The sequence below is a fragment of the Lichenostomus cassidix genome, chromosome 1 (assembly GCF_008360975.1).
Source record: "Lichenostomus cassidix isolate B80296 chromosome 1, HeHo_3.0, whole genome shotgun sequence".
Classification (NCBI taxonomy): domain Eukaryota; kingdom Metazoa; phylum Chordata; class Aves; order Passeriformes; family Meliphagidae; genus Lichenostomus; species Lichenostomus cassidix.
Genome location: NC_139479.1, coordinates 93,018,515 through 93,040,068, shown reverse-complemented (window position 1 = coordinate 93,040,068; position 21,554 = coordinate 93,018,515). Strand labels below are relative to the sequence as shown.

General features: G+C 45.0%; 1 protein-coding gene and 1 pseudogene across 2 annotated transcripts; one reads left to right on the top strand and one right to left on the bottom strand.

Moving 5' to 3' along the window:
• Positions 1-1,206: 1,206 nt before the first annotated feature.
• Positions 1,207-12,169, top strand: LOC146445286 (phospholipase A2-like). Its single transcript, XM_085071198.1, has 4 exons — positions 1,207-1,490; positions 4,596-4,761; positions 8,706-8,812; positions 11,926-12,169. Exons 1-4 carry the CDS (start codon positions 1,448-1,450, stop codon positions 12,087-12,089), a joined length of 480 nt encoding a protein of 159 aa, XP_084927324.1. The 5' UTR covers positions 1,207-1,447; the 3' UTR covers positions 12,090-12,169.
• Positions 12,170-14,069: 1,900 nt separating this feature from the next.
• On the bottom strand, positions 14,070-21,038 carry LOC146445285 (uncharacterized; annotated as a pseudogene). The gene is made up of 4 exons (XR_014854378.1): positions 20,885-21,038; positions 16,853-17,296; positions 15,221-15,362; positions 14,070-14,181 (listed from the first exon to the last, which is right to left on the bottom strand). The product of XR_014854378.1 is annotated as an uncharacterized LOC146445285 (transcript).
• Positions 21,039-21,554: the final 516 nt, after the last annotated feature.

The following is a 21,554-nucleotide window of genomic DNA, read 5'->3' as shown; positions in this document are numbered from 1 at the left end:
GGGAGCAGCTGGGTGAGTGGTGTGCTTGAGTTGTCCTCCCCACTGTTCTGCTTCCAGCACATGGCCCATCACTGCGGTGGTGGTGGGCAGGGAATTTCAGGCTGGTAATTGTAATGAGATTTACTCAGTCCTGCTGTCTCCTTTGCCCTGTATCACAGGCACGCAGGACATACTGTATCTTGAGAACTTGCTCGGCAAAGAGTGACAGCAGCTGCACTGGGGCAGGTCTCAGCAGAAGGGAGCTCCATAAACCACTTGCTGATGACCTTTGATTCGACTACCAATACGTAGCAAGCAAATATTTAAACCCATGCCATTAAGAAGGGAAGCACAGCTTTACCACAGGGAACTCAGGCAAGGGGTGCTGCTATGATAGTCCTGGGCTGTGCCCAGGAAGGGTCAAGCAGCCTTCTTCCCCTCCTCTTCCACTCCAGCCGAGCAGCCCCCCCCCCCATCATGCCCACACCAGGGAGGGGCAGATGCTCAGACCCAAACAAGTCGGGTGGCTGCTCTACCAAGCAAGGCAGGAGTTTTAAAACTGTTTCAAGCCCAAAGACAAAATAACTGTGGCCATCTCTCCTGCCCACATTGCCTGTGACCCTGTACAAGCAGAGGCTGTGTGACAAGGACAGCATCTCTGGATCTGGCTGCCTGCTGTGACCAGAGCCCCAGGGGGCTTGACCCATCTGTTGGTCCTCTACCAAGGCTGGCACTCACATACTGAGGAGCCTTCAAGAAATCCATTGGTGTTGGTCAGGTGCAGCAACAGGCCAAGAGGGTATTTATCCCTCAGAGTGGTGCCGAATTAGCTCTTTTGGTCAGTTTATAATTAGGTACTCATACTTAACAGTATTCTTTCTGTTGGATTTTTATAGTTTTGTCTTTTCTTTTTTAAACATGAAAATAATCAGTCTTAAAATAAAATCATTTAAAATAAAATACCCTGGGAAGTGATCTATAAAAGGAGAAAATCCTTGCCAGGGCAATGCCACAGCAGCGAGCCCAAGCCACAGAAAGCCCTGTTGAAGGCTTCGCTTTGCCGCAGCTCCTCAGAGGTTAACCAGGGTCTGTAAGCAAACAGCTTAAAGAAGGAGCCCGGCTTAGTGCCTGGGTGTCTTGGGCTGTCCCAGAGACTACCAGCCTAATGCCCTTCCAGCAGCCCCTCCCTCCCAAAGGCGATGCTGGGCAAACAGAGCCAGCCACCCCTCGCCCTCTCCTCACGCAGCGAGGAGCTTTCAGCGAGGACAGTGCGGACCGAGCTGGGGCTCAGGGGCACCGCAGAGAGGGTGTTTCACTTGAGACGGGCGCAGAGCCATGTGTATATAAACCCTGGAGCAGCAGCCCGGAGGATTGTTTAGCACAACCACACCTCGGCTCGCCCGGCAGCACGGCCAGGCAGTGCCGGCAGCTGAACCCTGAAACACGCGAGTGTGGGAGCGATCTGCCCATGGGCTGCCGCCTGCTGCTGACACTGATGCTGCTCCAGGCAGGTGAGTACCACCTCTCGGTCCCTCTGCCCTGCCATGCCTCCCCCTGTCCAGGGACAGCCGCTCCCCTTGCCGTCAGCTTTGCCTGCTTCACGGCAGGACCTCGGTGTGATTTGGCCGAGTGAGGAAAAAGTGTCACTAGACAATCCTCAAATTTACAGTGAGGGGTTGTGTAAGTGAGCCTGCCTCACCCTGCAGCCCCAACTATGGTTTGCATAAACCATATAAACACAGGTCTTTTTCTTCTTAACTAGTTTTCTGCTACAGAGTTGTTAGTGTTTGTGTTTCATAGAAATACCTTCTTTTTATACCAGTGGCCACGGAGGGAGCAGTTTTCAGTTAATCTGAATTTAAAACCATTTTTAAAAATCCATTTTATAGAAGCCATAAATGACTGCTAATGTAAAGCCCTACACACAGAGGCGACAAAACCCTTAACTGGCATGTCTGAGGTTATACCTGCAGTAGGCTTTTAAAAGGAAAAAACAAACTCCTGCCTTCATTTACTGCAAAGGCTGCCAGTTTAAGCAGGAAATAGTGCCAAGTTGTCAGATTCCCCTCTGCTTGCCTGTCTGCAGGTATGTTCTTCTCTAAGATGCTCCACTAGTAGTTTTACTAATGACTGGACATGCTGCTAAGGGGACATTTGGAGAGATGCAGGCTGCTGTGGAGACTCAGACCTTTTCAAGGCTTTCCTGGCTGTGTTGGTTTGGCTGCCTAGCGCAGAGAAAGCAATTTCAGTTCTTGGTCAAGTTATTAGCTGTGCACCTGAATATTAAAGTGTACTTGCTGGGGCTGACCTCTCAGCTGCAGCAATACACCGCTGGCTCCAAACCCAGACAGCTTTCAAAGAACAGCAACATCAGAGGCTGCCTGGATGCCTCTTGCAGAACACGCAGTCCTAAGCACACTAATTGAGTCTTTTGGACTCAATTTCCTTTGGGGCTTTCTCTCCACTTTCATGAGCAGCTCTGCACAGTAATTACAGTTCCTTGATTCTCAGAGATATCCCCAAAAGAAGAATGGCCTTTCTTCTTCTGGGTGAGGTACAGTTACCTTACACCAGCCTCAGCCACTTTCAGCCAGTGGCCAACAGACCAAGCCCAGCAGTCCCAGTTTCAGAGGCCAGTGAAAGACAGCTAAAAAAAATCAAGCTGCTTGTCAAAAGGCTGGAATGCCTACAAAGAAGTTTTTGTCTCCATTGGAACATTTTCAGGGTCTGCAAACTGCAGCACGTTGAAAAAGCATGGTTTATACCCCCAAATCCAAAGCAGCTCACTGCTTGTGATTTCCCCTGAGAGCTGAGCCCCCTTCTAACTCTGGAGCCTTGCTGTTTAGACAAGGAAAATAAGTGGCCTCTTTCGTTCTCAATAAAACCCATCTAATGTGTTTTTAGCACGAAACCTGAACACTCAAGTAGTGTTTAGGTGAGCAGCCAGTTACTTTTTCAGGAATGTGCATTTAATCCCCCAGGAATGCCTCAGGAAGCAGACTGGAGGCTGTGCAAAACCCTGGGCTGCAACAGCCCGAGGTGTCAATCCCTGGGGTGAAAATGGTGACAGCCATTCCTGCTGGGGGCTTGGCCTGGGAGAAGGAGCAAACCCTCTCCTTGTCCTCACTGGCATTTGGATTGGGCTCGGAGGGTCAGCTACCCCAGGAGATGCAGGGAAAGGCCCAAGCAGGGGGATTAGAGGCTAGGTTTTAAAAGGAAAGCAACTGTTTTAATAATAGTATTGAGTCCTTGGGTGGTTTAGGGGATTAATTAGCCCATGTTTGCACAACACTTTGAAGAGGTCAAGTGTGCTGCAATAGCCAGGGGCAGGTGGCAAAGCAACCTCAGTGGCGAGTTCCCAGCTCCCAGGAGTCACCTCCCTCTCCATCCACGGGTGCCGGAAAAGTCCCCCTGTTTGTTTTTGGAGTGGCTGGGCATGGGTGGGATGAGCACAGGGGTTAGGCTGTTGGGTTGAGGATTTTAATCCTACCAATAGAGCAGTGCAAAGTACATTCAGTCCTTCACTGTAAACCCAGGCATGAAATGCTCCTGTTTGTCACTATAGCATGATAAGCAGCAACGTTTTCAACTGAGCATCACAGTGGTTTGAGTATTAGGGACAGGCTACTCTTGGTTTCTGTAACAGTTACTACAAGATAGAGTCTGTGGTTTCTAAAAAAGCTGCAAATTAACATGCGAAATCATGGGACTGTTTGAAAGACTTGTAACTCCAAAATCTCCAGGCTGGTTTGGGTGGCCATCCATACACTCCAGCTGACAGAGACTCCTTTCTTCTTTTTTCTTTTTTTCCCCGAATGAATGTGGCCCACCTGTTATGACTCAGGTGGAACATAATAACAGATGCAGATGCAAGTGTTGCCAGCACTTGCAGAGTCTCAAGAGAAAGTGGATATACATACATCTTGGCTAATGGAGGCACTTCGTCCTTGACAAAGTATGTACTCTGCAGGCTCAGAGACTTGTAGCTGTCCCTCTGTGCAGATTAATAGCACTGTCAGAACATTTTGCCACCTGGAGAATGGGTTAAAAATCCTGAATAGTAGGGGAAACTTGAATTATGTAAGAAATCTTGAGCAACATAGAAACCTCATTTCTTTCCACAGAGTCCAGCTAAGGTCTGTTTGCCTGGCTGTACTCTGCTGCTTCATGTCCCAGTTGGGACCACAGCATAGCTGGAAAACTTTCCCAGGCTGGGGAGCTCTGGGGTGCAGTGAAGCCCAGCTGGCCCTGCATGGTGCTGGCACAGACCCTGCAAAGCTTAACAGCTTGGGCTCTGTGATGTGCAGGACCAGGCATGCTGCTCCTGGCTGCAATACAGCTGCAATCACACACTAGTGCATCACAACTAGTATGTCCTGCTTGAATTGAGCTCCCCTGGGAGAAATAGCCTGCTTGGGTATTTCTGCACCCACCTTTTGATTATCCCAGGTCTCAGGCAAAGTGCCCCTGCAGGGCCAGCTGACTGTCATGAGTAGTTAGACTGTCAGAGCTGCACCAAGTCAGTCAAAATCAAGACCATCTCCCTTTAAGGACTTTAGGAGAATCGGTAGCAGGTATGTTTAATCCTTGTGTGTAACCATGCCCTGTCTTTGCAGTTTGGAAAGGTGCTCTGGGAAAATCCCATTCACTGCACACACGAGGAATCATTGAACTGGCTGGAGCAATATCGTGTGGCACAGGACGGTCTCCCTTGGCATACATTGGCTATGGATGTTACTGTGGACTGGGAGGACGAGGTTGGCCTAAAGATAAAACAGACTGGTAAGAAAAACCTCAACTATGTGTCCAGAAGCAGTGCAGATCTCCCTGTCCTTCTCTGTTTGTAGTACTGTGACTCCCCTGACTCATTTGCTGCCGTGTGGAGAGGGAATTTAGTATATATGAACATACTGGGGATTTGTGAGTGATGACCTGTGTATCACTTGGGATTTGAATGAGGGCTTAACCTCCTTCTGGATGACACCAAAGCTCTTAGGACCTCGTACTATGTGGGGTAGAGGGCAAAGGAGAAACCAGGATGTAATTTCCTGAAATAGCTGAATGGTTTTTTTCATAGAGATCAAACCCTGCCTGACAAAAAGAGTATAATTCAAGATATTTGGAAGGTTATTTCACCCAGGTCCTTAAAATGGAAGCAATGGGAATATCACTGTTTACCCTCTTGAAAAAATCCAGATTGCTAGAGACATTGCACATTGCTACAAAATGAAATTTTATTGAATTAGAATGATAGTAAAAAGAGGGGAAATAGGAAAAATGTCAAGGTTAAAGATGAGCTCCTCTGTGGGCATGAAAGAGAAGTTGTCCCTTAAAACTAATTGAGACGTCTTCATTAATGCAGCAAGATGTTTCACTCCCAAAGCCCTCTCATCATGTCCCTTTATTTGTCTATGAAATACTTAATCTATAGAACAGTCAATATGGGGCTCACAAATGATGAGTAACAGCAGTAATATCTCTTGACCTGCTTATCACCATCTACACCAGTGTATGTAAGGTGTTTATTTTTGTAATCATTTAACAAATCTCATAATAAAGCCTTTAAAGTAAAATATAACTCCACTAATTTCGAGTACTGCTGAGCAGTGACCTAAAAACTGTTTTCCATAGAGGCTGAGTGACCTCCAAATTTAGATGACCCTGCGAGATGCAAGTAGTCAGTACTCCTGAAAAAGAGAGAGTAAAATATGGCCATGTGTTCATCAGCCGGTGTTTCTGCTGTTGTTTAAATTTCATGAAGTATGAATTTTATCCTAAAGGCAGAAAATGAGACTTTGCAAGTGGAAATGCCTCAAAATATCAGATAACTTGTAAAAGGGAAGCTTGATCCTCTAAGTACATTAATTATGATTCCTTAGCTGCAATGCTTGGCTGCTGTAGAAAAACTTGCAAGTTTTATTTAGGTTCTTAGCTCAGAAGAATCAGCAATGCCACACTAGATTTAGCCTTAAAAAATTCCATTTTGTGTTTCCTTAGAGAAATATTGATATCTGTTACTAAGAACTACTGCAATGATTAGTGTGGTTGAGTACCCCACACCTGTCAAAGTGACCACATTATTTTCTATATTTGCCATTATAAAAAAGAAAGAGAGTGGCAAAACTACTGGCTGTGAGTGACAAACACAGTTTGAAATTGCTCACCCCCTTGTCACTTCTAGGTTTGCTACTGAGACCCTTTCAAAGGAGTAATTTTCTTGTGTGTAATTCAGTCAATCTGTCTAGACAGGGCTAGAGTGCTTCTAAGCACCTCTCTTTTATGTGCAAAAGAAAAAAAGCCATTGAGTGGGTAATCCTTTTATAAGGTATATTCCACACACTGACTTTGATGTGGTGTTGTCAGTAATTACCTTTCCCTTTTGTTCCACTCTCACAGTTCCATCACTTCAAGACATAATGGCATTTTTTCCACAGCGAGTCAAGGGATTTGTTTCTCCTTTTCCTTTCTGTTCCCCTGGATTGCTGCAGCATCTATTTTGTAAAGTAGGACCTGAGAGTGCTCAGCCTTTCCCTGAAAACACCATGAAAGGCAGGGTGCTTATATGACTCATCTAAGTCATAGAATTACTAAGGTTGGAAAAGATCTCTAAGATCATTGCGTCCCGCTGTTAAATCCCGGCAAACTCATAGGGAAGAGCGAGCTTTCCCCTCTGTCACAAAGTTAAAGCAAAAGCAAAAGACACACAGCAACGAGGGTGCTGTTAATGTGACAAATACAACGTGACAAATTCTTACCTTATTGGCATTTGCTCAGCAGCAGGGGTCTGGCCAGCTGATCCCTGCGGACCAGCAGGAGCTGTCTGTAGCCATTAGGGCTGTCTCGTAGCCCAGCCGTGCTGGGCAGATTGTTTACTACGCAGGTGACACAGTTGTGTTTGTTTTCCATAGCTGATGGCCAGTGCTCTGCATGGTGTTGGCTGACTCTGTTTGTGTTGGTGTAACCGAGTGTTAGCAGGTTATTAAAAGCTTAACACCACTCTGACCCAGGTGCAGCAAAGGGCATTTCCAGACAGGAGACCATCGGAAGGTGGCAAAGGACAACAATAGGATTCCTTGGTCTTTGTTCCCTGGCAGCTCTTTCAAATGTTTGTAAAATAGGAGCCAAAAGTCTTCTCACTTGGTGTTGGTGTAAGCTACCTGCCACCTTGCTGCAGCGCTGGGGATCATCAGGAGGAACTGCTGTAAGGGGAAGCAGAATTGTGCCCCAGACCCTGTGGTCTTGCAGAGTTTATGCAACTCCCTCTGGTTTAGATAAGGAGCAGAGAGTTCCCATAGCTAGCTAGCACACCATTTTCTTGTGCAAATTCAGTGCTCATTCGCTTGTCGTTGCCTGGTTCCCAGAACATCTTTTGCCCCCTGCAGTATCTGTCCTCACTTCTCCTACCTCTCTTTCTGTTTGTTCCCTCTGGCTCTCCATGAAGAACAATTTTCTTGCCTCGGCACAAAGGCTTCTAACACCTCCCTCTGCCCATCTACCTTCACAGTTTTCTTCCTCCCCACACTCTCCCAGTCCTGACACCAACTTTGCCAATTTGGCTGCTGAAACACCCCCCAGACCTTACAAACCCTTTGGTTTCTATAAGCTGGCACTCCCCTCAGCTCAGCCTGATTTGGCTCTCCTGTGCTCAGCGTCCCTTACATGAGACACCAGTGATGGGCCTGCTCTGCTATCTATCATTCCCCTGAGGATGGATTAGGCTTTGCTGGAGCTTCAGGTGTTATATGTAAAATCTGCCTGGCTCAATTTTTCCCAGTCAGTAGAATGGTTTCTCTGGAGAGCCACAGTGATTGTGCAGGAATGCCTTCTGGAAATACAGGAGATCACTGCTCTCTGGCTCCAGCCTTTGACCTTGCATCCTTGCTGAAACAACCTTTGCTATTCAGCAGAGAACTTCTTTAAGTGCTGAATCTTTTCTCAGTGTAATTTGAGTCCCCAAACTACCAGAATAAAATTCAAGCGGGGTCAAGTTTTCTTTAAATTCAAAAGTAATTGACAGTGAGAATTATCTCACTGACTGATCCATAGGATAGATGTCATCAGCTGAGCTACTCAGCCTCATCCCCTCTATGGTCAGTGAAACAGAACTGCACTTTCAAATGCAGCGCTTTTCACCCTGTGTTAATCTCTGCAGCATGATAATGTGAACTATGCTGCAGGTGTGCATAGAGGGAATATAGGTGAATGCCTTAGATGTAGATATTTTTAAGGTTAACTGATATGAATTTTACCACTGAGACTGATTTATTTGTAGCCAGCCCTCAGAAACTGGATGGGCCAAGAAGCACATGGCAGGTCCAGGTGAACTGGAGATGAAGCTTCTTGGTGATACTGAGGAAGGCAAGAAACATCCCAATTCTAAATTTTGGGATGAATCTAAGTCTAAACCAGTGAGCCACAACTTATAGGAACACTTCAGCTCCCTTTCAGCCAGATTACCATGTCTTGACCACACATGCTTTCATGAGTGCAGAAGCTCAGAGTTAGAAGCACAGTGGTCATGGGTGCAAAATGGTGTTAATGAGCTTGTGAGACGTGAGTTTTCCCAGAGATGCCAGGATACTTGGTTCATCCACAGATGGTTTACTGACAGGCTGGGGTGAGCATTGCTGTCATGAGCTCTGTGTGTGAGTGAAGCAGCCCTGGAGTCCATGCCAACAGGCAGGATGCAAGAAGACACCCAACCTCTCTCTTTTTTCGTCTCCCAGGTGCTGCCACAGGCACGACTGCTGCTATGACACGGCAGAGAAGGAAGGCTGCAACCCCAAGGTGCAGCGCTACCAGTGGGCGTGTGAGCACAACACCGTGCGCTGCGGTAAGGGCAGGCTGGCTCGTCTCGGGTGGGTTTTGCTCCCTCCTCTGCAGGCACCAGGCTGACCAAGGAGCTGGTGGGGGCCCAGAGGCAGGTTTGTGTTTGCCAAGCTGGTTTCAAAGCTGCTGTAGGCAACGTTCGTTCTCTTCCAAGCTCTCTGCCCATTCCTTGCCAGGAGTCGCCAGCTGGAGCTGGGAGGAAAGTGGAACCCCAGCACAACCTGTTCCATGTAATCTGAGTCCTCCCCAGCCTGATAAGCAGGACTGGGTCCATGGAGCCCTCAAGCCATGCTAGTTTGGCAGGGATTCAGATGCCTCTTTGGAGACTTTCCGCTCCCTGGCACTAAGCATGCCTGCTCTTCACTGGCCTCTCCCCACAGCCGTGCAATGGTTTGCAGGGCTGCTCTTCCCATTGCAATTCCAGCCCTCCCTCCAGCAGGACTGTCCACTTTTTTACTACCCTCACGTACTGATAAATAGCACAGCTGCAAGACAGGTTAAATAGGGTGCCAGCCTGCACCTCTGCCCTGTGTGGGGCTCCAGCCTGAAGTCCTGGGGTTCCAGAGGGGATTTTGAACCGTGCAGAATGAAATGCTCTCGAGTGCTGCAGGCAGACAGCGAGTGTGGGCTGTGCTCAGCTCTACAGCTGGTACCCAGTCAAGAAGGTTTGAATTGCACAGTCACAGCCCGTCAGTGTCTCGCACAGTTTGTTTTGACACACACCAGATGACTTGAGTCTTAGAATTTGTCACTCGTATTTTTAAGTCTCCCAAAAGCTCCTGGTGGTAAAATCAATTGTAGAACAATTTGAAAGTTCAAAAAGAAATTGTGAGAGTCAAACTTGTTCCCATAATCATCAAAGCTACTTGCTTGGACATTAAAAAACTATTTCTACCTTATCAGAAGACCATATTGTGCTGGTGCAATCCTCAGCCTTGCCAGCAGCTGAAAATCTGCCAGCAGAAATGGGACAGGACACAGCACATCTGCAGTTGCTCTTTTCCAAGTTCCAGAACAACCTGTTAAATACAAAGTGCTGGCAAAGGAATGTGTCTCTTTAATGTTCAACTGCTATCCCCCCTGCTAACCCATATTTCCATAGCTGACTGATACTTTCTGCTGTCATTTTACAAGAGAAAGGTCCTGTTTCTCTTTGCTGTGAAGGAACAATCCAAGTTGCAGATGTGAGATGTATCACTGAGTCCATGGGGCATGTGCAGTGGGCTGCAGCTGCTCTGACATGGCCAACAAGCATGAGTTCAATGAATTCCATTAATTCCTTAAGTAATGACCAAGCAAGACCTGAGATGCATCCATCAGCTGTTCTCCACAAGCCCTCAGCAGGCTTCACTTCCCCTGACATTCCCCGTGAGGAGGAACAATAGAAATGTGTTCTGAAGGAACAATAGAAATGTGTTCTGAAGGCAAATTTTCTACCCCAGGCTACAGCACACCAGGTCTTACTGGGATGTGAAGGTTTAATGTCTGATCCCATTCAGACAAAAGGATTAAATTTCCAGGCATGGAAGAATTAAATTTCAAGGCATGCTTGCCAGGCTCAGGGAAATGATGTCCAGAAGTGTTAGAAGCAGAACAGTTCACACTGTCATTTCAATGCAGGAGGAATTGGATACCTACTGCCTGACACTGTATCACAAACACAAATACTTTCATATAAAATAAATAGAAACTAATTTTGCTTGGGATTTCTCCTCTTTTTGCTACCATTAGGTAGCTTTGTTAGCAGAATGAAAAAAAAGAAAACTGGCATAACCATATTCTTCAGTCCAGATATGCCATCACCTCTAGGCAAATTCCATTCAATAAATATCTGGAATATAGAAAGGGCTGTAAGTTGTGGGAGCTGGTCAAAAACTCAATCAGATCTTACAGAAATGTTGCAAAGCCAGACTTCTGTACTCACATTAGTTGAACAGCACAGCATAGGAAGAGCTCAAGGAGAAGAGGGGCAAGGAGAATATCAGGCAATATTGATAGCTAAGAAAAAAGTGGCCTTAACTCCTCATTAATGGGACCCTTGAAACACTTTTACCAGTAAATATGTGATTATTCAGACCAGCTTAGGAAACATGGGCTTTTCTTATTTTTCAGATATGAAAAATGGTTGATCCATCAAAGTCCTGTGAAATCTGAAAAAATTCCTATACTTGTTGCAGTTGGTTTTGGAGTAAAGCCCATGTGCACTGGTACATCAAGTTATACATTAAACTTTGCCTGGTGCAGAGTTTTGTGGCCGTTAGATAACCCATGGTAGCTGCCTCAAATAAACAAGGCACTGTGCTTTGAAATAAAATTAACCCAACAGCTGCATTTAGGCTATCTCTAGATGGGACGAGGTTGATTAACCCCAAATCAGTCATGTGCAGTGTAGCCTTCTCAGCTAGTGGCTTTGATGTTCTTTATGGTCATGTAGTCATATAGTCGCATTCTGTATAGTTCCAGGTATGACTTTGATCACCTTGTTAGCTGCTGGCTCATAAAAATCAGGTACCCGGCCCTGCTGCAGAGCTCCTTGGGTCCCCTGCAATGATCAGAGACATGTAACAGCAACTGATAGGACTAGAGTGAATAATGCCTTGGGGTGCTTGATGCCCTCAGGTTTCTGAATAACCCTGTGGGAGGCTCCTCCTTTCAAAGCAGTGTTTTTTTCTTTTGAAAAAGAAGTGTTTTTTCCTTCTGTTTTGCAGAGGGAGGAGTTAGAAGGGAAATTCACCAACTGAGGAATGGTGAAATATTTTTACCTCAGGCTAGGATAAAATAATTTTCCTTTTTAGCTTTGACTGCTGAATTAAACCCTCATTGTTCACACAGTTCTAGAAGCAGGGAGTGGTCTGTGCTCGGCAGATTTTTATAAGCATTGCCAATTTACATTTAGCTGCTACTGTCTGATGCTCTTGGTCACAGTTAAGGTCAGACCTGTTGACAGAGAGAGGGCAGGGGAGGGTCAGATCCACTCATAACACAACATGTTGGTTCTCCTGCTACAGCCTCTGATCCCTAAGAGTTGCTTTTTCAGGGAATTATTCCTCCTAAAACTGTCTCTTGCCTTTGTCTGATACAGAATCTCTCATCCTCTGCTCACATATTCTTTTGCAGATAACCTGACAGACCGCTGTGAAAAAATGGTGTGCCTGTGTGACCAAGAAGCAGCCAAGTGCTGGGGGTCAGCCCCATACAACCCACACTTCATCCTCTGGCCAGACTTTTTATGTGGACAGACTCATCCCACCTGCCATGTCAGATTTGGGGGGCCAGAATAATCTTTTTATAACCTTTCTTCCAACAAGTTGAACCTGGAGGTGCTGGAATAAAATTTTTCCTTGTTTTCCAGATCTAACAATGGTGTGAGAGAATTTCTATCAGCTTATGGGGAGGAGATAGAGACATGGAAGGTGTGGTGGTGGGGCTACCCTCTCTGTGAGACAGCACTTGGAATGTATCAAGCTCTATCTTCGGGTGGATGACAAACAAGTCGAGAGCTCATGGGTTAGGATAAAAGGGCAGACTAGTAAGGGTGACACTGTTGTGGGTGATTGCTGCAGGTCACCCGAGCAGGACAGTGTGGATGAGGCCTTCTACAGGCAGCTTGAAGCAGCCTCACAGTCACAGGCTCTGGTTCTGGTGGGGGACTTTAACTACCCTGACACCCACTGGAGAAGCAGCAGGTGACAAAAGTGATTAAGGAACCAGAGTATCTCTCCTGTGAGGAAAGACTGAGGGAGCTGGGCCTGTTCAGCCTTGAGAAGAGATGACTGAGAGGGGACCTCATCAGTGTCTGTAAGTAGCTGAAAGGAAGGTGTCAGGAGGATGGAGCCAGGCTCTGCTCAATGGTGCCAAGCAATGGAACAAGAAGGCATTGAGTAGAAACCGATGCACAAGAAGTTACACTTGAACATGAGGAGGAACTTCTTTCCTGTGCAGATGACTGAGCACTGGCACAGGTTGCCTAGACAGGTTTTGGCGTATCTCTCACTGGAGATATTCCAGACCCACCTGGACACAAGACTGTGCCATGTGCTCTGGCAAGACCCTGCTTGAGCAGGGAGGTTGGACCAGATGACCCATTGTGGCCCATTCCAACCTTACCCAGTCTGTGATTCTGTGACAGGGTAACATATATGCTGAAGTAAAGGCAAGATCCTGCCCTGATCATGGCCTTTGCAGGAACAGAGAGTTTGTTCTGTGGTGCAGTGGGAACACATTTCCTGTCACCAAATGGCTTTTTTTTTTTTTTTCTTTTTGTCATAGGATTGTACCATAGTTTGGGTTGGAAGGAGCCTTTTAAGATCATTTAGTTCCAATCCCTGTGCAATGAGCAGAGACACCTTTAACCAGACCAGGTTGCTCAGACCTCTGTTGTCTTATCCCTCATGCCACTGCCTCACAGCACCAGGGACACTTCTGAGCTGCGTTCAAAGGCAAGCAGAGTTACACTGGGCTGCTGCAGTTGCAAGGTCAGCAAGGATTTCTGACTTCTACTCACTAGTAGGCACCCCCACACTTTGCAAAAGAGTATACTCCTCACTGCTACACATGCTCCAGAGCTGATATGCTGCTCTCTGATACATTTGGAGGATGGTCTCCTATACAGGCATGTCCCCCAGTCACTGCTTGCCTGGGAATCAGTTATTGTCACGTCAGGAAATGTTGGCTATGGAGAACATCAGTAATGTCAAGCAAATCTTTCATCTCCTTTTTTTTAAAGGGTATTAGAGGCTTATATTGAAACACTACATTTCCTTCTGACCAGACAAACCAAAATCCCATTCTTTCAGCCAGGAGTAGCTATGTACAAGTGGGCCTTCTTTGCCTCTTTGTTACAAGTGTGTAGGCTGGAGCAAGCCACCAGGGCAAGAGCCAGAAGGCACAGACAGATGGGAGTGACACCTGCACCCCCAGAAGCAGTGCTTTTGATTTCCTCAGGTAGGGGTAGCACTACATGGGCACCTGCAGCACCTGGGTACGCTGGGTTCCTTCTGTCTCTGCTGACAGACTTTGAACTACACCTTTAAAACAAGAACTGATAGCACAGACAGACCCAGGGTACCTCATCAGAGTCTAAATTCAGAGACATGTGGCCATACTAAGTGGGGTTTTGGCAAGTGATAGATAATACAAATATCTTCACAAAAGGCTGCTTTGCTCCTTGCTGAAGGAGGATGGTGAATATGCCACTGTGGCTGTCAAAGCTGCAGGAAAAAGAAGCTTGCTAACAAAAATAAAAATGCAAAGACAACATATAGAGACAAAGGCTTTTATTCCATCTAGAACTCCTTTTTTTGGCTTATGGGGCATCAGAAGTTGTTCCACCTGCAGGCTTTGCATATCCCAGTGACTCCACCTCAAGCTATGCTGAGCAAGAAGGAGAGAGAATAAGTGAGCAACACAGAGTCAGTACAACACAATAAACTCTTCTGAAGCTTTCTCGCAAGAAAAGAAGCTGGGAACTCCTAAAGTGTTTGCAGGGCAATGATGCTGTGTGGGCAGCATTAGCCTACGAAAGAGAGCGCGGTTCCCAGCAAGGGCCGGAAGACCCTGCCCGGTGAGGGGAGCAGAGCTCCCGGGTGTCCCTGTCCCCGCCACGCTGTCCATCAGGTGGCGGCAGCGCTCCAGTGAATGGCAAGAGCAGCTCTTTCTTCAGCCCTGCAGGGAGGGGAATTTTTCCATCAGGCCGAGTAAGATTTTTGAGTGCCAGGAGAAGAGGCACACATCACACGTCTCCTCACTGAACGCATGAAGTCAGCTGAGCTCGGTCTGAAATGCATACCACATCTTGGATTGCTCAAAATGGGAACTAAACTTGTTTCGAAATGCACTGTCAGTCTGCTCAAACTACACCAGTTGACAGAACCGGAAAAAAGCAGGCAAGCTTTTGGGTACATCAGCCTCTTATTGGGGCATTTCTTTAGCTCATGTGTGGTGAAAATGTCTTGTTTTCCAACGTTATCAGCTGATTTAATATAAGACAGATCTTTAAACAGGGCTTTACAAACCACACCTCACACACTTAAGCCATCGTAGTCTTTCTGTACACAAACATTGCAAGAACACTGATGTAAGCACGAGGTTGGCAGGAGGAAGAACCATCCTTCAGCACAAACGTAAAAGAACTGAATGAGTCCTTAGTCTTTGTTAAAAGAAGCTGCAGCAGCATCTCATTGAATAACTCTTTGTTGAAAGTGGCAATTAGAGAAGATCCTATTAGTTTCTTTATAGGTAGCTCATTAGGCCCATTCATGAAGCTCTACCCAACATAAACAAAAAACTACGATGGAATATAGAACCAGCTCTGTTCGAGTTTCATTCACACTGCTTATTTCCTGAACCAGATCCCATGTCTGAGTAGAGGTAAGTAAATGCCTAATTCCTCCTTCAATTACAATACAGGTACCTTTGGTGAGACTCCTGTCTCATGCAGAGGATGCACTTCCTCAGCTGTGGGGTTAAAACAATGATCAGAACCACTATGCCTCCAATACCAGCTGCAACAACCCCAATGATTGTTCCAATGGATTCTTCTATACCAAACAAGCCTGGGGGAGAAAGGAAGGCAGAGAGAGTAATATAAACTGTTTTTCAGGCAAGTAAATGCACTATGATTATGCTGATGTCTTGTCTGACATGAAATTCTTTCTACACGAGACAGTGTCTTGCACTACAGAGCTACTGATTATTTTCATTCCTATGTAGGAAGCTGCTATTCTGCCTGGGGCTTTAGAGACAGGACAGCCCCATCACCCCAGCAATCTCCCTCAACAGCTAGACACCATGGGATGGCAAAAGAAGCTGCTGCTGAGCAGTAGAATGGGACTCAGGCCTGTATGCTTTATTTTCGAAAGGAAAAAAATTACTCTGACAAATTTGAGAAAGACATCGGTCTTCCTGTCTACCTCCAAAGGAGACAGCAACAAAGAGCAGACAGAGCTCCATGAAGTCCTTTGAGTGGCTGCTTTGGGAATGTTGCATGGCAGAGGTGCCATGGTGCTGAAATTATGTATTTCATCATCTCAGGAACACAGAAAGGCAATTATGCTTGGCCAGAGTGCAGACTTTTCAAGAGTAAGCTGTGCTACTGAGACTGAGATCAAGCCAACAGGAGACCTCATTAGACACACAACCAAGCCCTTGCAGAGGGGCACAGTTTTCTTGCCTTAGTGTTACAGTTTAAACTGAGTAGTTTTATAAAAATTAGTAACCCAGTCTCAAAAGGCCAAAGGCTTAGTGAATCTTGGTGAGATAGAAGCTTTGGTAATGAATAAGAGGGAAATGGCACTTGCATAATTTACTCTTGACACAGAAGGAGGTATTTTTTGTTAATTAGGTAATAAGATAACCCTTCTGATGTGTTGACTTTTTGGGACTGGAATCTGTTTAGCCTACAAAAAAGGAGAGTTTGACATTTCCAGCTGATACAGGCATAGCAAGTTACCTCTTTGCTTAATATGCCTAGTGTCAATCTGGGAGGCTAAGAAAACATAGCATGGCACTTTTAATGCTACTTTCATTTTAATGTGAATGAAGTTAATCAGAAATTATATAACAATCATATTATATATGATCCTCATGATTATTGTGGGATTATGCCTTATGTCATTCAGACTTAGGGAATGACTGTGCAAGTTAGTGGGTTGGAGAGAAACAATGTCAAAAAAAAGAGGTCTAGAGCTGTTCCTTGAGATGGTACCTTGTCACCTGTCACTCATGGAGGTTCTGCCAGAGCTGTGAGTACAAGGGAACTTGTCTGACTGTTTCATTCTTTGCAGCAACTTTGTTTTTATGGGTAACATTATTCCTTCTTCTTTTTGGTGTAAATGCTCCTCCTGTGACTGTTTATAGAGACAAGCCAATCAATTTTAGCTGGCCTTACAAAATGAATGAGAAGTCCCATAGAGCAATTAGACTCCATGAAACCAGGCCCTTAATGCCTGAGGCCAAACAGGCCAACTTCCCTGTTTCTGCAAGTGTGCAAATCAGCTTTGGAAGAAAAACAAGGAGAAAAGAAGTAAATAACTCCAAGTATTACCCAGAGACCTCCTGATCCTGAGCTTTGTGCCACCTCCTGTCACCACCTTTCCATCTGGAAGTGTAACCTCACAGAAATAAATTCCATAGTCATTGGTTGTCACATTGAGGATAACCAGGGAAGCATCCCCTTGGGACAAGTCTCCACTCATGAAGACCCTGGAGTTATTTGGCAAGACAGTCACATTCTTTTCTAGCAGGTCCATCTGCCCCTTTTCATCTTCTTTGTACCACTTCACCATCAGGTCAGTCAGGGAGAGATGCTGTGGGCTGTTAACATGACAGTTCAAGACCACAGTTTCACCCTCTTTGGCTTTCTCCTTGGCTGGTGTTTGAGTCACCAAAATGTTCCATGGCTCAGGTGTCCACAGCAAAGGCTGTGCTGTTCCATGAGTTACAGCTGCTGCATTCTCCTTGTTTGCACTTCCACCAGTAACACCTACACCTGTACCAGGGAAGAGAAAGAAGAGGATTGCTGAGGGTGAAAGGATGACAAATGTCACTGCTGCTCCTGACCAGCATGTAGAATGGCTCCTGGAATTAGGACTTGAGGGCAGTCACTGTTATGATGATATGGATTTTCTTCCTAGTTCCTGCTTAGATTCTGTTCTTGTGTACAGATAGGTCTTTTCCTGAATATCAGCTCCTTTCTACTGCCATACTAGATGAAGATCAATGCCACTGTCTAATGGCTTTGGGTGAAATTTAGAGTCCAGTCAGCCACATTTCCACCTGCAACACTAACCTCTACCTCCCCACCTCAAAAAGTCTCAGGGACCGATGTTTCTGCCTCAACTGTTTTTGAAGCAAAGCAAAAAATGCATGTACAGTTATACAATGGCAGTTCTATTCTGGCAAGTACAGTGAATTCAGTGTGCATCTAATGCAACTGCCTGCATCCCAAACCATAATGTGATTCCTAGATTTTTTGGCAGGTGCTTTCAGTTACAGGACAGAAAATCTTGAAATTATGCGAAGAATCTCCATTACCAGAGACTGAGCTCCTAGCAGATCCTATCGGCAGTCTGGGGGACAGAATATCAGCCTTGTGCACATACTGATGCTGAGGGTGACAGCTATTCCCTGTGAAGGGACTATTCCCTGCTAACTTTTGTCAGAAAAACATGAACATCTCTGTACTAGATATTTAAACCTGCCTTCTTGTATTCAGGTGCTAATCATAGTATCATATCCTTGAGCTAAGAGTAGTGAGAGTGGATATCATTTCTCAAAACAAGACTGGGCGCAGAAGATGAGAGGAATAATTGCTCTCAATCATCTAAAAAAGAGGGAAAAGCAAACCTAAAAAAAAACTTTTGCCAAGAAAGACTTCAGACCAATTTTTAGAAAAGGTTCTTCTGTTGTTTTATTTTCTTCAAGTGAAATAGTCTCCCTTGGAACTAGTTGGTATCCTCTCAGGGATTGCAGACCATTCCAGAGTGAAGGTCATGATTTCCCATTGTCTTGGGTCTTTCACTGCCACCCACAGAGTGTGAAACACTATTGTGTGGGTCTGGTAAAGCATCACAGTGACAATAGACACTCTCTGCTCAGGGACAAACGTCTCGAGGCAATGGAAAACCAAACCCCTTTATGATCAGTTTGAGAGTTATTTGAATGGCTCCTCCAGGCATGCTTGTACACAAAAATCACACTTGTATTCATAGTTATTATTATTTACGACTCTTATGGGAGTAGAGGATTTCTGTCTGCCAGCAGGGCCCTGTTCTGGGTGACTTACAAAAGGCTGAGGCATAGAACTTACAGCTTAAATATTAGACATGAGATAACTCATGGATGCCAAAATACAGGAACTATAAACTGGCTATGAAACTAGGCAACAACAGAGTATGTGAAAAATCTTATTAGCTGCTTGGTGCTCTGTGCTTTTACCTCTAAGTAAACACTGATCCATGGGAATTAGGTACCCAAATATAGTTTTGAATCTGGTCCCCTAAAATTCATAGTTCTTATTAAAGGTACCAGATGAGATATTATCCTTCCATTCATACGTAATCTTAACAATGAGCCCACTGGAGCTTCTCGAGGAAATCTGAGATCCAGATCTTCCCTGTCCAGTTACATATGTGTATTGAGGCAGCAGTCATAAAAGTTGAAGTATCTTGACACGATACTTTGACAAAATACAAAGTATAATTGAAATAACTGACAAAGCTTGACAAATTAGAGTTTTTGTGCATCAAATATTCTGAAGTGATATATTTGGTTATTTATTAGAGTGAATTTGAGCAGTTTCATAATGAATGCTCTTTTAAAATCTCAGTTTATTAACCATTTTCTCCATTGGATACCTGCTGCTTTAGCTAAAGCAGTGTGTGTTACTGCTACCTTGTTTTCAAGGAAAGGCCACAGAATTCCTTCTCTGCTGCAAGAATTTCAGCCTTGCCATATGCACCCCTGTGACAAATTGTCATTTTTATTTCTTTTAGTGATCATTTTTACACAGCCACTTAGTGGCATAGAGAATGTAACTGAGTAGGAACAATACGCTTTGATGTTGCCTCTGTTCATCGTGGGTTTTATATGCATCTCCTATCGTGAAATAACTGGTCTTGTCATCTGTTTTATCCCACATCTTTGGTTCAATACAAATCATGTAACTTAATTAGGAAAACCAAAACATGAGAAGAGTAGGTCGTATCATTTCGTCCCAGCTCTCTTTGGGGGTTTCACTGAGAAGGTCACAGCACTACCTCTATTTTTCTCCCTTCCTTTTCTTTCTTTTTCTTTTTTGAGGCTGCAAAACTGAAACATATTAGTTCACTGGTATTCAATTACACAATGCCCTTATCATATTGGCATCTGGGAGCATACCATGCCAAATGCTTTGCTGACTCTGCTTCAAAGCTCTTTTTTAAGTCAATTGCTTCATTAGCAGAGTGATGTGTCAGTCCCTTGTCATGCGGGTTGTAGGGCTCAAGCCCGATGGAGAGGAATGCAAGGCTTTGTGGTGAAAGCACTTAAGATAGACAGGGTAAAGAGAAATACAGCATGGATGATCTTGTCTAGACCTGGAAAAATGATTAGATGATCTAATAGGTCATTGTCGTATGAAGTAGTTCGTTCATGCTCATTTTTCAGCCAGGAGGGGAGAAAGCTCTCTGGGACTCCCTGTAATGTGGCAATGTGCTCTGCATTTGGCTGTAACAACAGGGCACCTACTAAGCCCTCAGCTTCCTCTTTATGTCATCTGCAGGTTGATACTTTCCCATGTAAGGCCATATCAGACCTGTGTGTGAGAAATACACATGGCAGGCTAGAGGAGGTGGGATGACAAAAAGAAAGAATAAAATATAGCTGCACTCTCTTCCTGTCCTGTAGCCTCACTTAAGACTTTGATGCCTGGAGTAAATCTGAGCAGCCCTGAAAGCTTCTTCTGCCAGCTGCCAACAGTGTGGGGGAACCAAAATGGTGTGTGGAGGTCAGTGTAGAATTCTACCTTTCCAGTTTAACCTCCTCTCCTTTATTCACACTCAGTAGCTGGAGGAGAGGTTGAGGGCAAATAGGGCTCCATTTCCAGCCCACAAAAAAATCCTCTCCTACTGAAATTACTGTCTTTTCGATGGTTTTGTTGGCTTTAGAGCTCAGCTTCACACTCATGCCATGCTGGTGCCATGAAGGTGCTTTACAAGCTGTATCCAGCTCCCAGACATCTATGATTAAGTGATCAATGATTGCACTTTGTTAATTTATATGACTTTTGCCCTGGGCTGAGGTTGGCTTTCACAAATGGATATGAATAACTACCTTGTGACAATAGCTGGTTGCTAATATATCAGAGAAACAAAATAGAAATGAAATTTCTAGCAATGATGATGCACATCTGGAAAAAGCCAGGCAAATACACTCTTTCTGAACATTTATGTTAGATAAACAGGAACATATCTAAAAAGAAAAGTACATTTTAATGCAATGCACAATACTAAATACAATTTCCCTGCATCCTGAGGAACTTCTCAAGCCAAGAATAACCTATATTTCTTCTAATCAAGGAAAGTGGTACAGTACTCACCTACCACCAAGAAGAAGAAGAATGAAGACGCTACAGATCTATAGAGTTTCCCAAAGTGCTGGCTCATGGTTGCCGAAGTATATGGCCTCACCATCTCTCCCTCTGGCAGTACGGGTAAAAAATATGTGTGTATTATAGCAACAGGACCTCACATTCTGCCCAGTGAATGTCACACTTACTAAAGTTACCACAGCTTTGAGCTCACAGCGCTCTGGCTGCTCCCTGGATGAGAGCCACGTTTGAAGTGACAATGACTTCCCCAGGGGCTGTTCTGACCTCTCTCTGCGAACACGTCGAAAATGCTCTGAGAGCAGAGGGAAGATAATACATTGTTTTTCACTTTAGCCTTGTATAAACCACAACTTTGGGCCGACTACAGAATATCCAAAGGAGATCTCTCTTCTGCCGAACCCCTCCCAAGTGATGGTGAGAAGACAAAGAGCACTGACTTCATTTTCTGAACAGCCTTGTATCACCCTAATGCACCACAAAAGGAAGTTTCAGGAACTCAATATCTTTGTGGCTATACACATACAGTGTTTATAGGCAAACAGTGTTCCCCAAAGTATTTTTTTTCAGTGCAGAACAAATCCTTTTTCATCAAAAGTTGACTACGTTAGCTCCATTTATATTTAAGTAGAGCATGTTGATGCTACGTGGGTGAGGGGAA

Coding starts and splice junctions, on each gene's coding strand:
- LOC146445286 (XM_085071198.1), top strand. CDS start 1,448: ATGGGCTGCCGCCTGCTGCTGACACTGATGCTGCTCCAGGCAG. Junction 1,491..4,595: donor ACTGATGCTGCTCCAGGCAG/GTGAGTACCACC, acceptor CTGTCTTTGCAG/TTTGGAAAGGTGCTCTGGGA. Junction 8,813..11,925: donor GCACAACACCGTGCGCTGCG/GTAAGGGCAGGC, acceptor ATTCTTTTGCAG/ATAACCTGACAGACCGCTGT.